Below are 23444 nucleotides of genomic sequence, written 5' to 3'. Positions count from 1 at the left end.
CAGTCTCATTTCTTTGATCCTAACATAGCTTCAGATTTGACAAAGATGAAATCCAGAATAAGTCCCCTTTATATGATGTAACAGATGAAACAGAAATCTTGTGCTACATTGCACTAGCTTCTTGGTAAGTATAGTGCATTTAATGAATCCATAGGGATGGTACATTTTTTTATGGTGTTTCAATTTTATGCAGTGTGATGCAAGTGCTATACCAAGCAGCCAGAGGTGTAGTTATTACATTCCAGTAGGATTCAAAAAAATATTATGCTGTATGGAAAGTAGCAAATCCTACTAGAAACTCTGATGTTGAACTAGCTATGCAAATTGGTAGAAAATCAGTGTTCTGCTCAGTGTTTTAAAGAGCTGCTGGTAGACAGAGGGATAGGTAGTGTTCCCATGTTCACATGGGATGATCTGGAAGGGATTTCATTTTGACTGCATATTGTAAATTTATTTGTTTTGACACAGATGATTTTTTTGATTTACTAAGTTTTTTTTAATTAGTTCCTGTAATTTTACTATATTATTGTGTATTTCACTGTATTTAGTACATACTAATATATTTTAAGACTAATAGTTAAATTAAGATAGTTTTTAGCATGCTACCAAAAATCCAGCACAACAATAGAGCAATGTTGAAAACTAAGAATAATAATAACGTGGAACCCAGAATGAGAATCTTCATATGAATGATGTAAACAAAGTAAAATTAACATATGAAATTTCAAGATTAAAAGGAATTATTTGAAAATCAACCAGCGAGTTGGAGAAAGCAGAAAAACATTTACAAGAACTATGAACTAAGACAGGAAAAGAAAATAATAAGAAAGAAAGTCGTAATTATCAGTAAATAGCAACGTAAGTCAATTAAAATAAGAAAAAATAAGTCAAATGATATGGTGATTTGATAATTAAATTTTCACTTAATGACAGAATCACTACATCAATTCTCTGGAGTGCTGAAATAAAGGATGTGGCAAAAGCAATACAGAAACAGAAAAAAAAGTAAAAGAGATGGTAGTGCTTGTTGGAATTAATGACTTAAGTAGCAATAATATAATATAAGAGATGATATGAAAGACTTGATGGAAAAAGGGAGAAAGTACAAAATGGCTAGTTTATTACTGAGATATGATAGCTATGAGTTAAGAAGGAGGAGAGTTCCTATAGCATTTGAATCAATGAACAGGCTATGTAGAAAAAATGGGTGTGCATTTTTGGATGAAAAGAAAATGGAGTGAGTTTGATGGTAAATCAAATCAAACTTGAATGGATTTGCATCAGGTGGCTAGAGAAATTATTTATTGGAATAAGACCTAATGCAGAGACTCACATAAACTAGATCTGGGGAGGAACAACAAGGATGTGTGCATAAGTTCAGCTAGGATATATGAATGTCAATGAGCATGGTTATGAATCTGCTGACAGATGGACTAAGATTTGGGTTTGGGCATTTTGAGTGTGTCTGGGGAGAGATAACAGAAAGTAGCCCATCTAGGCCATGCAGACTGCAGATTCAAGTATAAGAAAAAGTGAACTTGTTATGTCTATAACAAGTTATCTGTTCACTTTTTCTTATTAGTGAATTATTAGTAACTTGTTCACTTATTCCTTATCATTCCTTGATGGTTTCATTACTTTTTTTTTTACTGATTTTAAAGAACCTGTCAACTCTTTCAAATTCTTCTGTATAAAGAAGGGTTATTTTTTTTCTGATTGATGTTCACCAGTAGAATGAATTATTAAAAACAATAATGTGTTTTTATATATTTCTAATGTATTTTTGTTTCTTATGTTTTCTGAGCATGGCGAATTCATACTTAAGGGAGAAAGAATTAGCATAATAGCACCCCAACCACCATAGAATCACATGTGAATGTGCAGCAGGGCTATCCAGACAGCATAATGCATTGCAATAAGCCTTTTATGGGAAAATGAAACTTACTATGACACTTTTGATATTGTAGGCGATTTCACACTAACTGAATGATCCTAGATTGGCTACTCAGGACCTCCTAGCAGGACTGAGATCACAGTGAAAGAGATCCAAAGAAGAGGTAAAGATCATAAGAAGAAAGGTATACAGAAAGAAGAAAAAAAGGCCAACACATCACTGAGAGATTCCTTCTACCATGAGTAAGTACTCAGAGAAAGAAAGTGGATGTGTTCATTAATAATTCTATTTTTTGAGAAACATGCTTAATTTTTTAATCAAAAGAGATTACAGTTCAATATGGTTTAGAAACTTTCTGTTATAGATTTTTATAATGGCAGTAAGCAATGTTATTCTTTTGTAATTTGCTGGGTTGTGTGAATTACCATTTTTAGATCATCTATTGAAATAGAATGTTGCTTGTAGTTAAAGCAGTATACAAGCACATATTTAGTGTTTGTTTCTAAAGATCTTCTCCTCCATGTTTAACCATGCTACTGGCCAAAATGTCTATAGATGTCAAGGTTCTCATGGATGCGAAGTGCATATTAAAATTGTAATATCATTGATATTACATTGAAGTATATGATGGATACGAAACGTATGAGGATGCATATTTGATCCATTATGGCCGATAAGGTGGTTAATAGCCTCTCCTATTTTATACCATCGAAATTCAGGGACATTTTCATTCTTTTGAATTTTTAGTGCAGTTGCCTTTAGTTCTTAGTCTCCCCCCCCTTTGGTGTGTGTGTGTGTGTGTGTGTGTGTAGGAAATTTAATAAATTTCTCTCATTCTGCATGTCATCAAATTCTAAATTATGAGATGAAGTATGGACTGCTTTCCTTCCTTACTATTTCAGAAGCCATATGCACTTGTTCATTTAGTTCATCCAGTCAGTCATGTAAATCTTGTATCTTCTGATTTCGATGTTACTTTTAAATGTTATTGAATTTTTTTTTTTTAAATCAATTATTTGATAGTTTCGATCATATATTTCTTTTGGGGTGATGTAACAATCATGGTGACCAGAGATTTTGTTGCTGTTCATGGATGAATCATACAAGCTATCTCTTTAAACTGGGTTTCTATGGCAAGTTTATCCAGTGATATTTGTTATACTTCTTTTAGGGTTAAACACACCATAACACATTTTATGTGCAGTTACTACTCTATGGTATAAGATTAGTTCTACACTATATACTTTGCAATTGTGTGCCGATCTAACACACTTTCACTGATTAATATATTTACTTTGTAAACTCATAAGAATATACATCTTGCATAACTTAGAACAGGGTTTCTCAAACTGTGTTCCGCGGAAGGTGAATAGGTGTTTCGCGAGAAGTTCTGGAATTTGTCATTTTAGTTTTCTAAGCATTTTTCATGAATAAATATTTTATAGTAGAAATATTCTGAGGAGAATAATATTTGTGAATATGTCAAAAAGCTCAGACCCAGAACGCCTAATAACATCTGTGTATCATTAATTTTCATACATCGAAACCTTTCAACATTTGGGAAAGGGAATACCGCTGTTTATGATGGGACATAAAAATTGCCTGCAAGCGGGTTATAACAATGGGTGGCGTATCCTCTGTTCTCAAAACTGAAGGAAATGACATCTGTGTAGCAAATGTCAGTGACCAAGTAGCATATTTTTAAACATGGAAATATTCATGAATTATCATTAATTTTCACACATCGAAATCTTTCAACAATCGGGAAAGAGAATACCGCCTTTTATGACTGATCATAAAAATTGCCTGCAAGCCAATACAACAATGAGTGACATGTTCTCAAAATTGAAAGAAATAACATCTGTGTTGCAAATGTTAGTCACCAATCAGCAAGGAAGTATAAAGAAAATTTTCCCACTGAAATTGAAGATCAAAAGTAGTCTGTATCCAGTTCTCAAATCTATTAATACTGAATACTTTCTTCGCAAGTTCGTATTGCAGTGTGTATTCTCGTAGACAGGCTTATACGTTGGTTATGCATTATTAAAACACTTAAGGAATAGAACAACGTAGTTAGGAATATAAATTAAATTAAACTTTAATAAATATTTTCCGATATTTCGGCAATGTCACATTGCCATTTTCTAAAGGAACTTACAAAAAAGTTACGTGCAACGTAGGCACTACAACACAGAAACTGGGAATGAAAAGATGAAGCTATTGTTCTCCTAACAGTCCTGATGGTGCCCTCTAGCGGGCTAAGTAGACCTACATCTGCAGACCTTCAGCCCAACGGCCAAGAACATCTACTTAGCCCGCTAGAAGGCACCATCAGGACTGTTAGGAGAACAATAGCTTCATCTTTTCATTCCCAGTTTCTGTGTTGTACTGCCTACGTTGCACGTAACTTTTTTGTAAGTTCCTTTAGAAAATGGCAATGTGACATTGCCGAAATATCGGAAAATATTTATTAAAGTTTAATTTAATTTATATTCCTAACTATGTTGTTCTATTCCTTAAATGTTTTAATAATTGCAGTGTGTAAGTGATTGTTCTGAAACCAGAGTGACGTGATTTTTTTTAAAGCAATAGAAATACAGATTTAAATTCTAATATGAATAAGAGACAAGGCACTTTGTTTAATTGTGTATTAAGAAATCTCTTATTGAAGGTGTTTGTGACGGAACAAATAGTGAGTCATCCACCTCAAGCCTACAAAGATCTTCAGGATGTACAAAAGGAGGGAAAACTACCAGCATACAGGAGAAAAAAAAAAGTCTGCATTCACTCGTAAGTACTTATAATATAAATTTTTGGTGATCAGAATAGGATATGTCAATGAAAATCAGCACAAATTAATTTAATGATGGTTTAATTAATAATTATTTAATAATTAATTATCAATTAATAATTAATAATAAAAAATCAGCTAAATTACCAATTAATACATTACAAAATAACCAAGGTGTTCTGTCGTAGAAAAAGTTTGAGAAACCCTGACTTAGATGATGTCCATTTTCATTTGTGTTATTGTGATATGTAAAAAGTGCTATTTTAAATTGACAAAAAAAAAAAAAAAAAAAAAAAAAAAAAAAAACTAAGGCATTATTTCAAAAACTTACCTCGTTTAATTAACTCTCTTCCTTCTTCAATAAGATCAGCAGTCATTTCATCATCACCAACAAACTGCTCAAATCCAATCATGTGCAACACTCTACTCCCAAGATGGAAATAAGTAGCAAGGCAAAACAGGAAAATAGCAATGGGAAAGTAAATGTTGAATCCATCAGAAACAATAGAAATCACATCCATATGGCCCATAATCTGAAAAATACATCTCTTGTTATTTGATTGGGGATGGAGGAGAGAAAGGATATATATATATATATATATAAATTATTTTAAATGACTGATACTGAGTGATAAAGAGATAACATGGTTTATTTAAAAAGATACTCCTAGTTTACTATTTCGTTGAATGGGTCAACTTCTTCAGGTATCACAATCAAAGAAACATACAAAAAATAACAGAGACTTAAAAATTGCATTAACAGTACTAGTCCAAAAAAACAGTAGTACATTTTGAAAACAATAATGCGAGCTTGAGTTCCAAATAAAAGTTGACTACATGTTACGATTGGCACACTCGTGACAACATGTACAGCAACTCTCTTCGCTGTGTGTGGTCAGTAGGCTTCAGTTCTTGAGTCAATTGAACTTTGTAAGCATAAAGATGCAAATCTTTCGTGAGAATACGCTGTAGAGAGCTTCTCGAAATGCCCAATTCAAGAACCACAGTGCCGAATTGATGTTCCTGGACTCTCAGCAACACTCTCATGAACTGCTTCAATGTTTTCTGTTGAACGACTTGTTGAAGGACGGCCAGAGTGTATAAGATCACTAATTGATCCAGTTTCCTTGAATTTTTTAATTAATCTTTTCACAGTTGATGAAGTTAAATCACTATTCCGACCATATTTTGTACGAAAATTGCGAACTGTAGCTGCCAAACCTTCATTATTTTTAAAACATTGCTCAACAATGAAAATGCATTGTTCATTTGTGTGGCACTCCATTTTTAATAACCCTGAACTGTCAGCTGTCTTTATTTTTCTCGTTGGCAACACTTTACCGCACAAATGGCGCTAAATTTAAATCTTGCGTCAATTTTGGGACACCCTATATATATATATAAAACCAAATTTCTAGGTTTGCTTGAATATATATATATATAAACCAAATTTCTAGGTTTGCTTGAATATAAAAGAGAACACACACACACACACATATATATATATATATATATATAAAATACTTAATGTATGGCACTTCTTCCATGCCAATAGTTGATTCTCCTCACTGTCAAATATAAAACAGGTAAAGAGATATCTATAACTCAGAAGTGGAAGATGCTCCTTCTTAACATTCTGTAGTTTTAAGTTTAAATTCTACTACAAATATGCACACGACTTTCATCTAGTCAAGTGTATAAAACAAAGAAGGGGTGACAATGAGTGATAGTTTAATGTGCCAAATGAGATAAATGCAACAGGTTATTTAACATACAGTATAGCACACGGCACAGGTTGAAGGAAATAAACATTTCAGCAAAGCCTTGAGCATTTCACATAAGAACCTGTAGATTTAAAATGTGCCAAACAGGTATTATTGATACCCAATGGAGAGGAAATGGCTGACAAGTAGAAGTGTTTAGAAGTAGGGTAGGTTTCTAAGAGTTAAGTAGCTAGAAACAGATTCCATTTAGGGTTTGGTGTTAGGTCATTGTTCATATATTCATAAATGATTTCAGATCAAATATTAAAATTTCTAGGTTTGCTGATGATATGAGACTGAGTAGAATATTCAATTGCATGAATAACCTCAGTTCTTTATAGGATGATCTTAAAGAGCTGAAAGAGTCAACTGAGAAGGTGGAATTTGAATTTTAATGTGATCAAGTATATAAGTACAGCAATCCCTCGATTAATGCGCCCCCGAATAACGCGTCATTTTTTTTCGATGCCCAAATTCAATTAGTGCGCCCATATACATCTTAAAAATAAATGTTACAGAGTTTAAAAATTTTCGATCTATACATTTTTGATGACTAACTATTTAAAAAAAATCACTCACCAGGATGAAATAATTTAGTTACCGATTTGAAACATTTTACAAAGTTATTTTTTAAAGGCATACTACACTATTTCCATGTACACTATGTTTCAAATTTACCGCCAAAATTTATGTCATCCGCTTTACACAGCATTTTGTAGATCATATCATGTGCAATCGTTTTCCTTACTTTTTTATTTTAAATTATTTTCCTAACCTTTAATCATGAGTAACAGAATTAGTGAGCAAAAAATAGAAGTGTGAAAATGATTTAAAAAGTAATCTCATTGGAAGAAAAACTTGAAATAATAAAGAAAAATGAACAAGGGGAGTCCAGAGCAGAGATAGAACAAGTAAGAACACAAAAATGGTGAATCAACTGCTTAATACAAAGAGAAAGGTAAGGCTGCTTCAAGTTCATCATGCATGCACTCAAAATCAAAGTATTATAATGACTGAATTAGAGAGAGACTTCTTTTTACATGGATTGAAGATTGTAACCAAAAACGGATCTTGCTAAACCTTATTAAATCAAAAGCATTGTCTCTTTGTAACCTGGAAAGAAAGGACTATCAATGATGGAAAAGAGGAAGAATTCCACGTTAGTGCTGGGTGATTTGAGCATTTCAAAAAGAAATAGTGTACATAATGTTCTAATCACAGGAGAAGCTACAAGTGCAGATAAGGAGATATCCAGAGATTTTGAAGAAAATTGTGTAAAAAGGAGACTATTGTGATCAACAAATATTTAATGTCGATGAAACTGGCCTTTTTTGGAAACGAATGCCTTCGAAGACTTTTCTTGCCAAATCAGAGAAATCTCAGCCTGGTTATAAAGTCGAATGAAATTACCGCTAGCAATATGCGAGCTGTTTGGAAGCACATTCTTGCACATTGTGCAAATGATTTCAGAGGCTTTTCAAATGAATCTAAGTTAATTAAATCTCATTCTGAGAAGTTGAGTGATTCCGACCTGCTAAATTTAGATACACAGCAGGAAGATCCTGAAGAATATGAAGAAAATTTAATCACTGACAAGCCCAAAGAGGTTTCACAGAAACAATTTGAAAATAGTTTTTGTACCATTGAAGTTTTTAAGCAGCGATGCTTAGAAACTGACCCTGGTGAAGAGAGAACCAGTAAAATTTGCAGAATAGGCAATAGGGCCATACCATCAGTTGTATGAAAAAAAGAAACAGAATGCCCGCCAAACTACGTTAGCACAATTCTTTGTTAACAAACAGAATAATAAATGTATATTCTGAATATGTTTTATTGTCTTTCAGCTTCATGGTTTTCCTTTAACTAGGCCCTGAAACATACCCGAATTATTTTATAAAAAAATTAAGGGTCAAAAAAGAAATCTGAGGAACGAATTATACATTTTCTCATAGGTTATTATATTCGATTAGTGCATTTTCGATTAATGCGCCTGTTTTAAAGAACACATTAGGCATTCGAGGGATTGCTGTATATGCCTAAAAAAAGGGTTCATCAAATTTCTTGATGGATAGGCTTTTAAATGAGTTAACAAATATCAGTTATGCTACCCTTATAAGTCAAGACAATACTGGATTACTGCTGACTACTTGTTCAATCGAATTTTTAATGAATATCAAGAAAATCAAATTAATTCAGAGAACATTCACTAAGTGAATCTAAGGATCTTAAGGGTCAATGCCAGTTAATGGATGACCTGCACATCGCCTTTAAGGAATGCCGAGAACTGACTAGAGCTAATCTGATGTCCAATTCCCACCTTCATGTGATGCATCCTGTTAGTAGAATCCACTGGTACTGAATGAACAAGGATGGACTAGCAATTTGGAACCTAGGCAACCAAACCATACTCTCTTATTGGCTTAAACCAGAAATAAATACAATGAGATTTCATTTCAAGCTGATTCCAATGCACTTTTTTTTTTCATATATATATATATATATATATACATACAGTAAAACCCTTTTTTACACTTTTCAGGGGACTGATGGAAAAAAGTGCAAATAGCAGGAAATGCAAAAAAAAAAAAAAAACATTACAAAAAAGTCTAAAAGATGACTAACTGCTAGTATGCGAGTCTACATACTAGATTACAAAATTTAATTACTGAAAATAAATGAATTTACAATGTACTTACATTTATCTATTTTAAAAAAATCTTTAATTGTTGATTGTTTTTGCTTTTCGTTTTTTTTTTTTTTTTTGACTTAGTGCCAGATTGCTTTGCATTGAATTCAATGCTTGACCTGTTTTTTTACTATCATGTTCAAAGTGGACATGGAGAGTCCAAGATCTTATGCTAAATGCACACATGTTCCGGCTTGCCAATTTACACATCGCAGAATTGCCATCTTTTCTTCTAGCGAAATACATTTTCTGTCTTTTTTCTTCATGGATAATCCACCACTGCAACTTGAAAGCAACTTTCACATGCTAAATTACATTGTAGAAATTCTGCAATATTAATTCGTACTGTGATTGAAAAATCACAGTATCGCTCATCACTACAGTACTGCTGTATGCACGCAAGTCACCATGATGGTGGAAACGAAACTACAGCCGAAAGCAACACCACCTGAGAACAGAAATGTGCAGATTTCCGCTGAAATCAATTCGAAAATCGGTATTGCCACCGAAAAAAAAAACACAAATCATGGGAAATAACGTCCACATCAAGTTGTTAATGGCGGGAAAACAATACATCGTGAGAATAGGCCTTAAGACGGGACCAACAGAAAATGACATAAATGGAGGAAAACGTAAATTGCGGGAACGTAAAAATGGGGTTTTACTGTATATTATTAGATGATAGGCAAATATTTGATGGCAATATTTATTGATACTGGACAGAAAAAGCTTCTACAGCACTAGGCAGAGGTAACGAACAGTATGGATATAAAAGAATATGATAGTGCATTTCTTAATTCTCTGTTTTTATTTTCATATATTTTTGTATTTCAATCCTTATCTGGTTTGAGGCTATCTGGTGAAAGACATGCTGTTAGGAAGTTCTTGGATGATCAATGATTTCTGTTGATTTATTGAATGTTTTCTTAGATTTATTGATGTATTTTTAATATAGTATTGTGTTTTTTAGTGTATGTATTGCACTAGTACTACAGCATTTAATAACATAATTGTAAAAATATTATTAGTTTTTACTACTCTTAAGAATGGCACTGAAAACTTGTCACAACAGGGCAGTGTCCAAAGTTCAAGTTGTTATTACTGAGGAGAACATTTGTCTTGATGAACAAAAGGGTTGCTTCAGTGATGCTGATAATTTATCCAAGGATAATCTGACACTGGAAATATCCCAATTAAAGGAAATTATTAGAAAATTGACCAGAAATTAAAAAAATTGGAAAAATGGTTAACGAAACTTATACATCATAAGAAAAAGGGTCAGAACAAGAAGAAGCAAGAAAGCATTGAGCATCGTAATCAAAATATTAATAACAACAAAGTAAGTCAATTAAAATCTAAAAAGGTGACATGGTGGTGACTCAATCTTAAAATTTGCACTTGCCAAGAGAGTCACTACTTCAAGTTTCCTGAGGGCAAAAATCAATATGACAAATGTAATTGAAAAACAGAAAAGAAAAGTAAAAGAGATGTAAATTAAAGATGCCAATAAATTATATTCTTGATTTAATCCTTTATCCAAGTGTAAGCAAACAAAGTTTGCACCTGAAGTAACTTCAGGACTGGGCAGCTCATATATAGAAGCTAATGACTTCACATCACTTGCCTTAGTATCCCATAATGCAAAGCACATATCCTTATGGACAAGTATAATGCTATACATTATACATGTATAATGTATAGCATGGGAAGGGACACTACGCAGACCAGTTTCGACCTTTATTGATGTCTCATCAGTTTTCTCTCCCAGAAACATAGGTTTTTCCTTTTTCTCTTACTAGATGAGAACAGTATACTGAGAGACAGAAGTATAAGGAAGTCATTTTATTTCTTTATAAGGCCTTGATAAGACCACACCTGGATTACTGTGTGCATATTCGGTCTCCTGGATTCCAAGGGGGATAAAGAAGCTGTAGAATGCAAAGAAGAGTTACAAAGATTATATCCAGATTATGGGATTTAGATTATGAGGACAGATTGCAAGTATGTGGATTGCAGACTCTGGTTAATAGAGAAAGAGGGGTGATATGAGAGAGGTCTATAAACTTTTGAATGTATGTTATAGAATATCGTCTGATAAAATTTTTCATTATATGGAAGGTGAGGAGAGAGAACACAAGGTCATCCATGGAAGTTAAATTTCTTCACAATTAAGAAAGAGGTAAGAGCTAGATTTTTCTCTCAGAGAACAGTGGGCAAAAGTGGAATAGTTTGCCTTGTGGGGTAGTGAGTGCATCTAGTGTGAATGAATTTAAGGGAAGGTATGACAGCTGGTTTGGGTGATTTAGTTTCCCTCGATGAGTCCTTGACTTCCTGGAGGTCTCAGATAATAATAATGATGATAATAATATAGTGGGTCATTAAACAGAAACAGTTAATGAGGTTAAACAATGGTCTGATGACCACTAAGTCTGAGAGTGGGGATTTTTGCCTGAAGAGTCATTTGACTAGGGTCTGGTGATTATCATAATGTCTACCTTGCCTTTCAAGCTTTCATTAGCAATGCCACTTACAGGTGTTATGATTTTATACATAGAAGCTATGCACAAAATCATAACAGCATAACCACATACAGTCAAATTCAAATTATGGCAATACTTATTTTGCTGCTAACAAGAAGAGATTTGGAAAAAAAAAAAAAATTAGCACAGGTAAAAATCTCATTTTCTAATTCCACTTTTTAAAATTATGAATTGGTAAGTTTTAGACAGTGAAATAGTTGTCTGAACCACAAAACTTTCTGAATTTGTGTTTCAAAGTCAACATTCTGGGGAATGTTTAAAGTCTGGATGAACAGAGAAACAGAAATTTAAATTTAAAACACAGATGTATACAACATACTCAGATCCATGTACTGTGAATTTATGGCCATCAAGCATGCTTTAGGAGATGGAAACAAAATCAATAATGATCATAAATAATTGTTAAAATTCCTAATGTAGCTTAAATGTTTCATGTGATAAATCTCAATATATCAGTATTTAACAGTGACTACACATATTTGAAATGTCATACTTACATTTGTGTATGCTGTTTCAACAATATTAGAATCTTTAGTGACATGACTATCAAGGTGAATTAATCCAAGAAAATTTAGGCAAAGAGGTGGAGTTAAGCGACATAGTAGCCTGAGGAAGGAAAAATTAAAGCAGAAAGTTCAGTATGCTTAAAATATTGCAGGAGCATCTGTTCAAATGGTTTATAACATCCTAGTTTCCAAAATTAGCTAATAAATGAGCTGCTTAAATACTTAAATGTTATTAATCAAATGTAACTTAACTGAGAGTCAGTTATTCTCATTTATAAATGTAAATATTAGTTAAGAAACAATCCAGTCATAATTAATTTACATTTAATACAAATTCATCCTTAGTGTCAACCAAGGACAAACATTACTACAGTAATCAATTAAGACTTAAAATTAAATGCATATATGCATGCTTGAATGTTCCCAAATTTGCATGTTCCAGGCATTTTTTTTTAATCTTCTTTGTGCATTATTATTTTGATGCAATGAGACAAGTAAAAAAAAAAAAAAACAATAAAATAGTTGATTTATTATATTTTTTATTTTTATATATTTTTATACATTATTTATTGCATTTATTGAATCCTCTCCGCCCAGAATAATTGCTATTTTATTGTACAATATTGCTGAATTTTGTGTTTGTATTATATTTAATTGTATTTTATTTATTATTTATTAATTGCTGATATACTAGAAATTTAAGCAATATCGTAAAATGGTGTCAAAAATATAAGAACAAAGCAGCAACAAAAACGAAGGGTAATCTGAATGTTGAATTCAAGAAAAAGAAGGCTTGTCCTATGTGCACAGTAGTCCATATGTGACCTAATCAAGGCCTTATACAATGGAACAAGAATCTTCTTACTTCTACAAGCCAGTATCCTCTGCATTATTCCTAGAATTCGTTGTGTTGTCATCACAATTTTGGCAATGTGTCCTCTAAATTTTAGATCCTTATCCACATTGAGGGTACTGTATTTCAGGAAATTGATGAAGCCAGGGGTTTGGGAACAGTAGTAGATAGAGCAGTGGTTCTCAAACTTTTTGAAGCCGGGACGCATTTAAAATCCTACAAATAATTGTAGGCGCACTATATACAAATTTCTGAGAAATATGTTATAATAATTAAGTCAAATATTACAGAAAAACAAATAATGCGATAAAAAAAATAAAATGAAACATACCTTAAGTTTACTCATTCTCGTGTTTATGAGAAACATGAGCCTGATGTGTCCTAGCGATTGCTTCAATGTTTGGGCACATATTTGAAAGGCAAACTCTCATTTCCTCGTCAATACATTGAAGAGTTCCTCTCTTTTTACATTTAATTGTGGTGAGGGTAGAAAATCTTAATTCACATAAATATGATGTTGAAAATTGTAGTAAAATGTTCAAAGCTTTTTTAGATATTGACACGTATTCTTCTTTTATAGAAATCCAAAAGGCTTCAAGAGACAATTCCTTATGTTTAATCATCAATCCACGATCAGCGGATATAGCTGCCAGTTCTTCTTCTGTTAATGTTAAACCAAAATCACTGGAAGTTTCCATAAATGAGTTTCTAATCCAATCATATTGTTCAGTGTTAAGTGATGGAAAATAAGAACTCAATTTTTCTTCTAAACTTGTTAAATGTTCAACTATTATTGGAAGTGTTTCATTTATGCAAGTGTTACTTACCAATGAAAATGTTTCCAAATCACCTTCAACAGCTTTTCTTTTCCAAATATGTAGTTTTCTCTGAAACGCTTTCATTTTGTCAGTGGATGTGAGAATATTTTCTTCTTTCCCTTGCATGCTAGTATTCAAAATATTGAGCTGCTGAAATATATTGGCCAAATACTGTAACCTAGCAATCAAAAATTCGCACCGAAGGAGGTTACAAAAATGTAATTGTTTCATCTCTTCAAAAAATGCAAGAAGTTCTTGTCGTAGCTCGTGTACACGGGTAAGTACTTTCCCTTGACAGCCACCTCACCTCAGTGTGTAAAAGCAGCCGTCTGTGTTGTGAATCCATATCGATACAAAGCTTCTTTTCGAATAAAGGTGATTTGACAGGTCTTGTTTTAATAAAGTTTACCATCTGAACAACTTGATCTAAAACTTCTCTTAATTTTTCTCCCAATGTTTTTGCCATCAAGGCCTCCCTATGAAGAAAGCAGTGAGTTACGATAACATTCTCATTTTATTTTTTTACAAAAGATATAAAGCCCTTAACACAGCCTACCATGGAAGGGGCTCCATCTGTACAAATGCCTACACACAACTTCCATGTTAACTGCCATTTATCAAGATAGCTATTCAAAATGTTAAAAACGTCCTTACCTTTTGTAGACACACTTAATTCTTTGCAAAAGAAACTGATTTACTATTTGATCTTCATTAATAAAACGGACGAATGCTAAGAGTTGCGCCTTGTTGGTAATGTCTGTTGACTCAACAACTTGCAATGCAAAATTTGAATACTGAAGTTTATTACTGCACACATTTTTCTCTATATCAGAAGACATTGCTATAATACGCCTGTGAACTGTATCGTTTGACAGAGGAATCTTGCTTATTTTCATTGCTGCTTCATTTCCTAGCATTGTCATGACCATTTTTTTGCATGCAGGCAAAATAAGTGACTCACCTAAAGTATGATCTTTCATATTTTTTGCTATCAGTTCTGAGACTTGATAAGAAGAGATTTGAGCTTTATCAGAAACAGTCATTATACTTTTAAAAGAATTTGCCGGTTTTGTTTTCAGTTCAGACAATCTCTTGAAAAAACTTTCAGATTTATCTTGTAAATTAGAGTGTATAGTTTTAAAATGTTTACTCAATTTACTAGGAAGCAATGATTCATTTACCATTTTACATCCAGATACTAAGCATAGCGGCAAAGGATGATCTTCACTTCCGGTCCAAGTGAAACCAAAGCTTAAATAACTTTCATTATATTTGCGAGTAAGCTGCGATTTTGATTTCTTACTTGCATTTAACTTTTGCTCACTTCCAGAATCTGATTCTTCAATATCATGCTTCTTTTTGAGAAATCTATCCATTTTATTTGGGTGTATTTATCTGAAAATAAATAATATGCACGTAACATCCACTTCCAACACTTTTAAAATAAGTAATATACACAACAAGAATAAACCATATTCTTGTTCTCTTTGCAAGAAAAACCGCTGTTAATTAACATAATAATGATGTGTTGACAAAAAGAGCGGTATATCCGTAATGAAAAGGTATAATAGAGTAACTATGTTTATTTTTATATCTGGACACATATTTCTCTGGAATACCACTGGGCGCACCCGGAAATCTTCTAGGGTGCACCAGTGTGCCCTGGCACACCCTTTGAGAACCACTGAGATAGAGAGTTGAAGTTTAGAGGGCACAGTGCTAAATAGCCAGCATAGCTCACAGGATTATTCGGTCATTGAATAACATACTAACAAAAAAAGATAAAGGAGTTATCATTCCTCTTTATAAAGCTTTGATATGACCACATCTGGATTACTGTGCGCAGTTCTAGTCACCCTGCATTTTTTGGGGATGAGGAAGTGGTGGAGAGGATCCAGAGGCAAGTGACCAAGATGGTAAGAAGTGGTCTGTGGAATAGATTGCAAAAGTTGGTTAATAGGCGAAAAAGGGGGGATATTAACAGAAACATTTAAGTTACTTAAAGTGATTTCATAGGATTATACACACATTTTATAGATTAATGTAGGGGAAATGTTTCAACACTTCGCTAGAAGGAGCAAAACAAGAGGTCATCCCTGGAAGTTGGCAAAGCGTGTGATTAACAAGAGCATGAGGACTAGATTTTTCTTTTGGAGAGTGGTGAATGAATGGAATGGGTTGCCTAAGTCAGTTGTAAGTGCTTTATCTGTTAATGGTTTCAAGGAGATGTGATAGATACTCTGTAGATAGTTTGGGTCTCCCGTGATGCATCTTAGGACTCCATGGAGGAGCATGCACAATAATAATAACAATAGCTTTACTCCCTCCCAATGTCATCCCCACTCTTCCCACATGCAGCGAGAGTGATACATCCAATGATATACTAATCTCACTATGGGGGGCCCAGATCCTCCCTCATTCGTGGGTACAGCAGTAAAACGGTTCCGCAGGCTGCTGGATAGTATTAATGCATGGGGCTGAACCAGGTAGTAATGAACCTGAAGGTTTCCCAATGAGCTAGTGACAAATCCTGCAACCACGTATTTTGCCAGTTCATGACTGGAGGGTGACCAAATACTGTGGCTGCAATGCGAACTATTGAGGCCACGTATAGACAGGAGACCCCTCTGTGTGGGTGGTATGTTTGCAAGTCTGTCACCTCTCACTGCATGTCTCACTTCCTTTTATCTCTTCCTCACTAAACACAATGAACCACATGAAACTGAATGAAATGAGTTTCTACTGCAGATCGCAAAATAGTTAAAAAAAAAAAAAAAAAAAACCTGCAAAACACAAAAAAAATCACAAAAGACAAGAGAAATCAAATTGGCTGAAAATTTCTCTACCAAATCAACCTGCCTTTTTTATATGCTTCCTCTATTGCTCTCTAAACTCTATCAACCACAACTCATACTGACTTCCCTTCTCCAGTTTCACTGATCAAGCAGGCAGGGAAGCTGAGGTGTTTGCCATCAGCAATGACCTATCTCAGATCATCAATCTTCCTACCAGACGACTGACTCCAATCTGCCAACATACTTGACCTCTTCCCAATAAGCTCCCATTCCAGGTATACTGCAGTGGTCAGTTCTCTTAGAAACTTGGGCCACACCCTCTTACATGTCTCTTTTTCCACAGAACAATCTTCACCCACAATTCACAGTCTTGTGTCCTTTGGCACTACAAGGATGCCAACTAGAAGGACCTCCATGACTTCTATTCTTCCTTTCCATGGTCTGACTACTACCTCAGCTCTTCTGATCCAAACCTTTGCTCATACCATTTAACAGAAATCATCCTCTCAGGAATGAAGGCTTTCATCACTTATTCTACCTCAAATTCTCAGCCGCTATCCAGCCTTGATTCTCAAAAAAGTGTGCCAATGCTGTAAAAGAAAAACCTCTGTTCACCACAACTGGCTCAAGACCAAAACTTCAGCTGCCCTCTTTTGCAAGTGTTGCAAGCTGCTAAGGATCACCAAGTTCAAATCAGACTCTGAAAGGGCCAAATGCTGCAAACTCACCTCCTGCCCAAATGGCCAGCAGTCACTCCTGCTGGTCCCTTGCCAAAGCCTTTGAGCACAACTTCTGCCCATCAAAGTTTCCACCACTCTCATATCCCAATGGTATTGTAGTCACCTCACCAAAAGACAAGGCCAACTCACTGGCATGACTCTTCTCTTCCAATTCCTGCACTGATGACCTGGGCAAAGTTCCCTCCACTCCACATAGAATAGCTTCCTTCATGTCTCCCATAGTCTTCTGAAAAAAAGAAATCCAAAGAATCTTTAACAAACACAAACAAGGTATCTACCCTACAACATGGAAACAGGTCTACATCCAGCCCATTCCCAGGAAAAGAGATAAAAGTTAACCAATGAACTATCGTCCAATTGTTTGCACTTCTGTTCTCTCAAAAATTATGGAGGTCATCAACAACCAACTCTTAAACCACTTAGAGACATACCAACTAATCAGTGACCAGCAGTATGAAATCTGCCACTTGCGATCTACAGCTGATCTTGCTTTAAGCACCCACCTGTAAGGTAATGGAGAAATTTGGAGAAGCTCACGTGGTTACCCTCGACACTTCAAATGCATTTGATTGGGTTTGGCACAGGGGCCTATTCACCAGACTGCCAAATTTTTCACTGGTCACTCACTATGTGTCATGATAGACTGTTTACTCTCCTTGAATTTTCCACCAGTGTGGGCCAAGGCCAACTTAGAGTACCCCAGAGTTCTGTTCTTTCACCCACTCTCCTCCTCTTGCATGTAAATGACCTTCTTTTACAGACATCCAATCCCATCCAGAGCTTTGTTGATGATAGTACACTCCATTCCACCTTTTTATATGACTAACCTGTTAGTGCTCAAGTTTTAGAATCCTTAAGATCTACCACGACCAGGAACCTGAACTCAGATCTCATAGCTATATCCCAGTCGGGCAAGGACAGTCTTGTAAACTTCAATGCCACCAAAACTCAGTTCTGTCCGATCTCTCGCAAGAAAGAGTTTGCATTCCTCCCCCTTACCTTCAGTAATACTGAGATATTGAAACATGATTAGTCTCTTCATGGACTGACCTACCTGCACCTCTGATCTTTCCTGGCACGATTATATTTCAACTATAGCTTCTGCCGTTGCCAAAAACTTGGTGTACTTTTTCGTGCAAGACACTATTTCACACTTTCACAGCTGCTAACTCTACATAAAGCCTAAATCCACCCGGCCATGGAATATTGCTCCTATATTTGGAGCAGTGCACTAAATCCTCTCTAGAATTGCTTGATTCTATACAGGAGAAGGCAATTCAGCTAATTAATGATCTCTCACTCACAAACCCACTTCAATTCCACTCTCACAGACAATCAAGTTTCTGCCTTGTGCCTCTTTTACAGATATTTTCATGGATGACCTTCTTTAATATTCTTAAACACTGCTCTGCAGTTTTGGCCACTATTATTCTTCAATTTCTTCTCCAAAATCATTAAAACAAGAGCTGCTGCTAACCAACACCCTTTTATAGTCCATCTTTTTTTTTTTTTTTTTTTTACAGTCCATTTATATCCAATGAGGCAAATACTGTTTCTTATTTAATATAAAATAAAATATTTATTAACCTTCTTTTTTTAATATAGAATCTATGATGAGTCTTCAGACTTCATATAGGCGTGGAAGTAATACTAATGATGTTATGTCAACTTAAACTGAATAATGACAATCATATACCACATTAACTTATGAATATAAAATAAACAAAAAGGGAAAAAATGCCCCTCCACTTTAGAAGTCTTCATTTTAGTATCTAATATCAATTAGAAGGATGACGCAACAACACATGCCCTTTGTTGGAAAAATGACCGGGTTTGATTCTCATCGTGATGCGAGATATCTTTATTATTTAACTAAAGGTGAATAAAAGCTGGTATTTTATGGATGGATGGCAGTATTTTTCTTCTGGGAAACTTGTTTTTAACTCTGCAAAACAGGGTGATATTGGCTAGAAAACAAACAATTAACAGCCAAAAATGCATTAATAGGCAATGGAAACAGTGCACTGTATAGTGTGGCATGGACTAGTTGCCTGCAATTAATCCTGAAACTCCATGTAGAAATAATAATAAGAAGAATAAGTTTACTATTTTGTTTAAATCCTTGAAAAGAATATTTAAGACTCTGATTGTATCTGCTACAAAATCACTGTTATATAACATAAATCCTTATCTCTACTACTTGGAATGTTATCAGAAAAAGAGAGAGAGATAGTTGGTTATTTAAAGGTAAAGATGCCATGTACTGAATGACAAACAGAACTGTACAGATTACAAGCAAAGCAGCACTTGATCCTGACTTATAAGTCAGGATCAAGTGGGCATTAGAAATTTATTATTGAAAAACACTCAAAGTATTAAATACTTCACCAATGTATTAAAAAAAGAAAATTTATATGAATAACTAACTCTTATTTAGAAGTATTGGTCAAGTGTTAATAAACTATTTAATCACCAACTAGTTTCACCAGCTCTTGCTGTCGGCTTCTTCAGGGTACAATAAGGTAGGCAAAGTAAATTAGAATTAGAATTATCAGTTAATGTCTAGCTTGTAATTTACTTTGTCTACCTTATTGTACCCTGAAGAAGCTGACAGCAATAGCTGGCAAAACTAGTTGGTGATTAAATAGTTTATTAACACTTGACCAATATTTCTAAATAAGAGTTAGCTATTTATTAAAGAAAATTTATATTTATAGTTAGCCAATAGAGAGGTGTCCGCGCGGTTTAGCCTAGTGGCTTTGTGCTTCGCAACCATATGCCTGGGGAAGGAGTGGCCTGGGTTCAATTCCCGTCGCCGACATGAGGAGCTTAAGGATCTTTCTCAGCCATAGCCAAGTTAGCCGGTCTTGGGCGTGGACAGCAGGGTTTCCCCCCCAGTTTATCTGGGGTTTTTCATCCCACAAGCAGGCAAACTGGCCCCGTTAACACACACACACACACACACACTGCTCTACAGCCATAAATACTTAACCCCTATGAAGGGGCTCAACTCGCCCCAATAGGGACGGAGGAGAAAATACAGGAAACTCCACAGGAATAAATAAATAAATAAATGGAGAGGTAGCAGGGTTTTCTCCTGGAAATTCAGGTTTTTCATTCCTGCACACAGGAAACTGGTCAGAGAACAGAACACATACAATTAACAGATAAAAATGCTATTAGCTGATGGTGTGGTGTGTGATGGTGGATTATGTGAGTGATGTAGTGTATCCTCTCACAAGTGAGCCCTGCAACTTCTAAGTGCCAAATAGCATAATAATACTAATTTCATAAACAAAGTTACTTAGTAATTTATTTGCTACAAACAGAATGATCAGTTTAGTCATTTTATGTATTAAAATATTTGTTTTAAAAAGTGTAATATTCACTTACATTCCACTAAAGATGAGACTGTATTCGTTGGTTTGATGATGGGGAGCCAAATAATAATAATTTAATACTCTTATCCTAAACACAGTGAAATAGGCACAGACACATAAGTAAGCAATAGTCAGGATTGATATCACCTGCAAGTCGAAAATTATATAAGTAAGAAGTTAACTGAAAAGAATAAAATATACAAATTACAGAAATTCTTTTAATTCCCTTTAAAGGCACTGATTCATTTTTAATTAAAGGCATGGTATTATTATTATTATTTTTTAAATGACCTCTATGCCATTTTCTTTTTAAGTGAGATAATAGAGATTTAGAAATTAGTATTTTGCTGAAGAAGAAGAAAGTGTCAATATATAGAAACATGGGAGAAAGGAATGCTGAAATGCAAATAATGAATTAGCATTTCAGCAGGATTAGATGAGCATAAAATCAAAACTGAGAATTACTGAAGAAAACTGTAAAAAGATGTTTTTCATGGCAGTATTCTTGTTTAGTGAGATCTCTCATTTATCCCTAAATCTCTAGTGCTTCATCAATTTTCTGCATTCTAATAACATCAAATTTTCCATAACTTTCCAATTTATTTAAATAATCCTGCAGGATCTCTACATCACCTATATTAACTACTGCCTTCCCCAGTTTTGCATCAGTAAATAAATGGAAGGAGGAAAGGAAAAGGACACATGAGAGGAAGAAAATGGAATTTATGCAGTTACTAAGAAATAATTACCTGAGGCAGCATGTGAAAGAATATATACTAGTGCCAGATCTAGTAACTGCATTAGAAATTTATCTGTAACTAAGATGACCACACTACACCAAGTGAGATTGATCATATGGTCTTGACTTGGGAGGTGGCTAAATGTGTGAAAGTTGTGAAAATGTGTGAGGGAGTATATGTGGAATGACAGGGCTGATAAGTATGACAAATGAAGTGATTGCTTGGGGCAATGCCATGGCATGAGAAACTGCATGGCTTGAATGTTGACAGTGCATGGGAAGTGGTAAAGGAATGCTTGAGGGAAATAACAGCAGACTGCACACCTAGAGTTGGGAGGAAAAATCAAGTGGGAATTAAATGGATGAAGAGCATTCCCTTCTGTAAAGATGACATGCAAGCACATGGGCAGCAAAGTACAGGTCAGAAGCCGAACCAGTATGGTAAGAAAGGCTAAATCAGAGTATGAGAGGAAATTAGCAGTACAGGCCAAAGGTAATAGCAAAGAGTTCTTTCAGTATGTTGTAATTAAAAGGAAGAGTGATTCTGGAAGAATAATTTTAATGAATGCTGATGGTAGGGAGTAACTGAAGCAGAATAGTTGAATTACTAAGTGAATACTTAGCATGAGTATATCATTCAGGTGAAGATACTGCAATAACAAGAGAGGCAAGAGCTTATATGGAAAGAGGTTAGATGAACTGGAGGTGCATGGGATATTACAGAACCTTGATGCGAATACAGCTATGGGTGTTAGTCCCTTTAATCATATTGTTTGAGTCTCAAGTCTGGGTAGATCCCAAGGGGTAGAAAGAGGGGAAAAATAGTTCCATTGCATAAAGGAGACTCCAAGAGTGAGGTAGCAAATTACCACCCGATCAGCATTTCAGGAGTTGTAGTCAAGGGGAGAAGTTGGTTAAGAGAAAAATACAGGCACGGATAGACAGGAACAGGATATATGGGAGCAACATGGTTTTGTGAGAGGTAGCTCAGGCCTTAGTAACATACCTTTTATAATACAGACAGCTGAGATGGATAAAGGTAATGGATTTATGGTGATACTGCATGGAATTCTAATCAATAAAGTGCAGCACATGGAGATGAATATAAAGACAGTGAAGTGGATAAGAGGATGGTTGAGGGAGTGATACAAGACAGTAGTTTATACAGGAAGAGTCCAGTAAAATATGTGTGACTAGTTGCAAGCCACATGGCTCTGTTTTTGAGCCTTTATTATTTAATTTGTACATTAATGATATAGGAAATGATCTGAGAGGAACCATTCAGTTGTTTGCTGATGATGCAAAATTAGGTAATACTATAGTCAATAAATGTTGAATAGGATTTACACGGTATTGATGCGAACACAGATTGATAAGAAAACTATTTATTAACTTAAAAGCTAATATTTCGCTGGTATTATATCCAGCATCTTCAGAGCACACAAACAAAGTTTGTTACAAATGCGAGACAACCACAATTCGGTGTAATGGTAAGGCTAGTATAAGTAATTGCAGCGTGCAACACAAGACTAAAGTCCTAATACGACACCATCTAAGTTATAAAAAATAGATAAAAAAAACAGTAGTTCAAAGTTTTGAAAAAAAAAGATAGTCCAAAGTTTGAAAAAAAAAAAATAAAATAAATAAATATTAAATTGGTCTTAGTCTCCCAAATCTTTGGTGATTTATACAGCCATACTTGTTAAGGTTTGGAGTATGTTTTGAGGCTTCTGTTGATTCTAGGAACAATCTCTCTGACTTGTAGAAGCTTCTGTGCAGTACTTTTGTTTTTTTTCAATTGATCCTGTGTACTGGGGTATCCATAGCATGGTCTGCCAGACCCGACTTGCCATAACAAAAGTGCTAGATATATTTTTTGTGTTCACTGAGGCGGATGTACATAGTTCTTCCTGTCTATCCGTAGTAGGCTTGATGACAA

At 34.6% G+C, this 23444-nt stretch overlaps 1 protein-coding gene across 1 annotated transcript in view; it reads right to left on the bottom strand.

Moving 5' to 3' along the window:
* LOC150095239 (G protein-coupled receptor-associated protein LMBRD2) overlaps window positions 1–23444 on the bottom strand; it is a 218087-nt gene that overhangs the window by 45255 nt on the left and 149388 nt on the right. Inside the window, exons 11-13 of the mRNA XM_090410332.1 lie at window positions 20780–20913; window positions 12172–12280; window positions 5017–5218 (exon numbers count right to left, since the gene is read on the bottom strand). Coding sequence (XP_090266458.1) covers window positions 5017–5218; window positions 12172–12280; window positions 20780–20913 — 445 coding nt within the window. The remainder of the gene's footprint in view (window positions 1–5016; window positions 5219–12171; window positions 12281–20779; window positions 20914–23444) is intronic.

Source organism: Typopeltis vanoorti, chromosome 20 (genome assembly GCF_054136105.1).
Source record: "Typopeltis vanoorti isolate ZY-2024b chromosome 20, IOZ_Tvanoo_1.0, whole genome shotgun sequence".
In the NCBI taxonomy this organism is placed as follows: Eukaryota; Metazoa; Arthropoda; class Arachnida; order Uropygi; family Thelyphonidae; genus Typopeltis; species Typopeltis vanoorti.
This window is presented reverse-complemented; position numbering and strand designations above follow the sequence as displayed.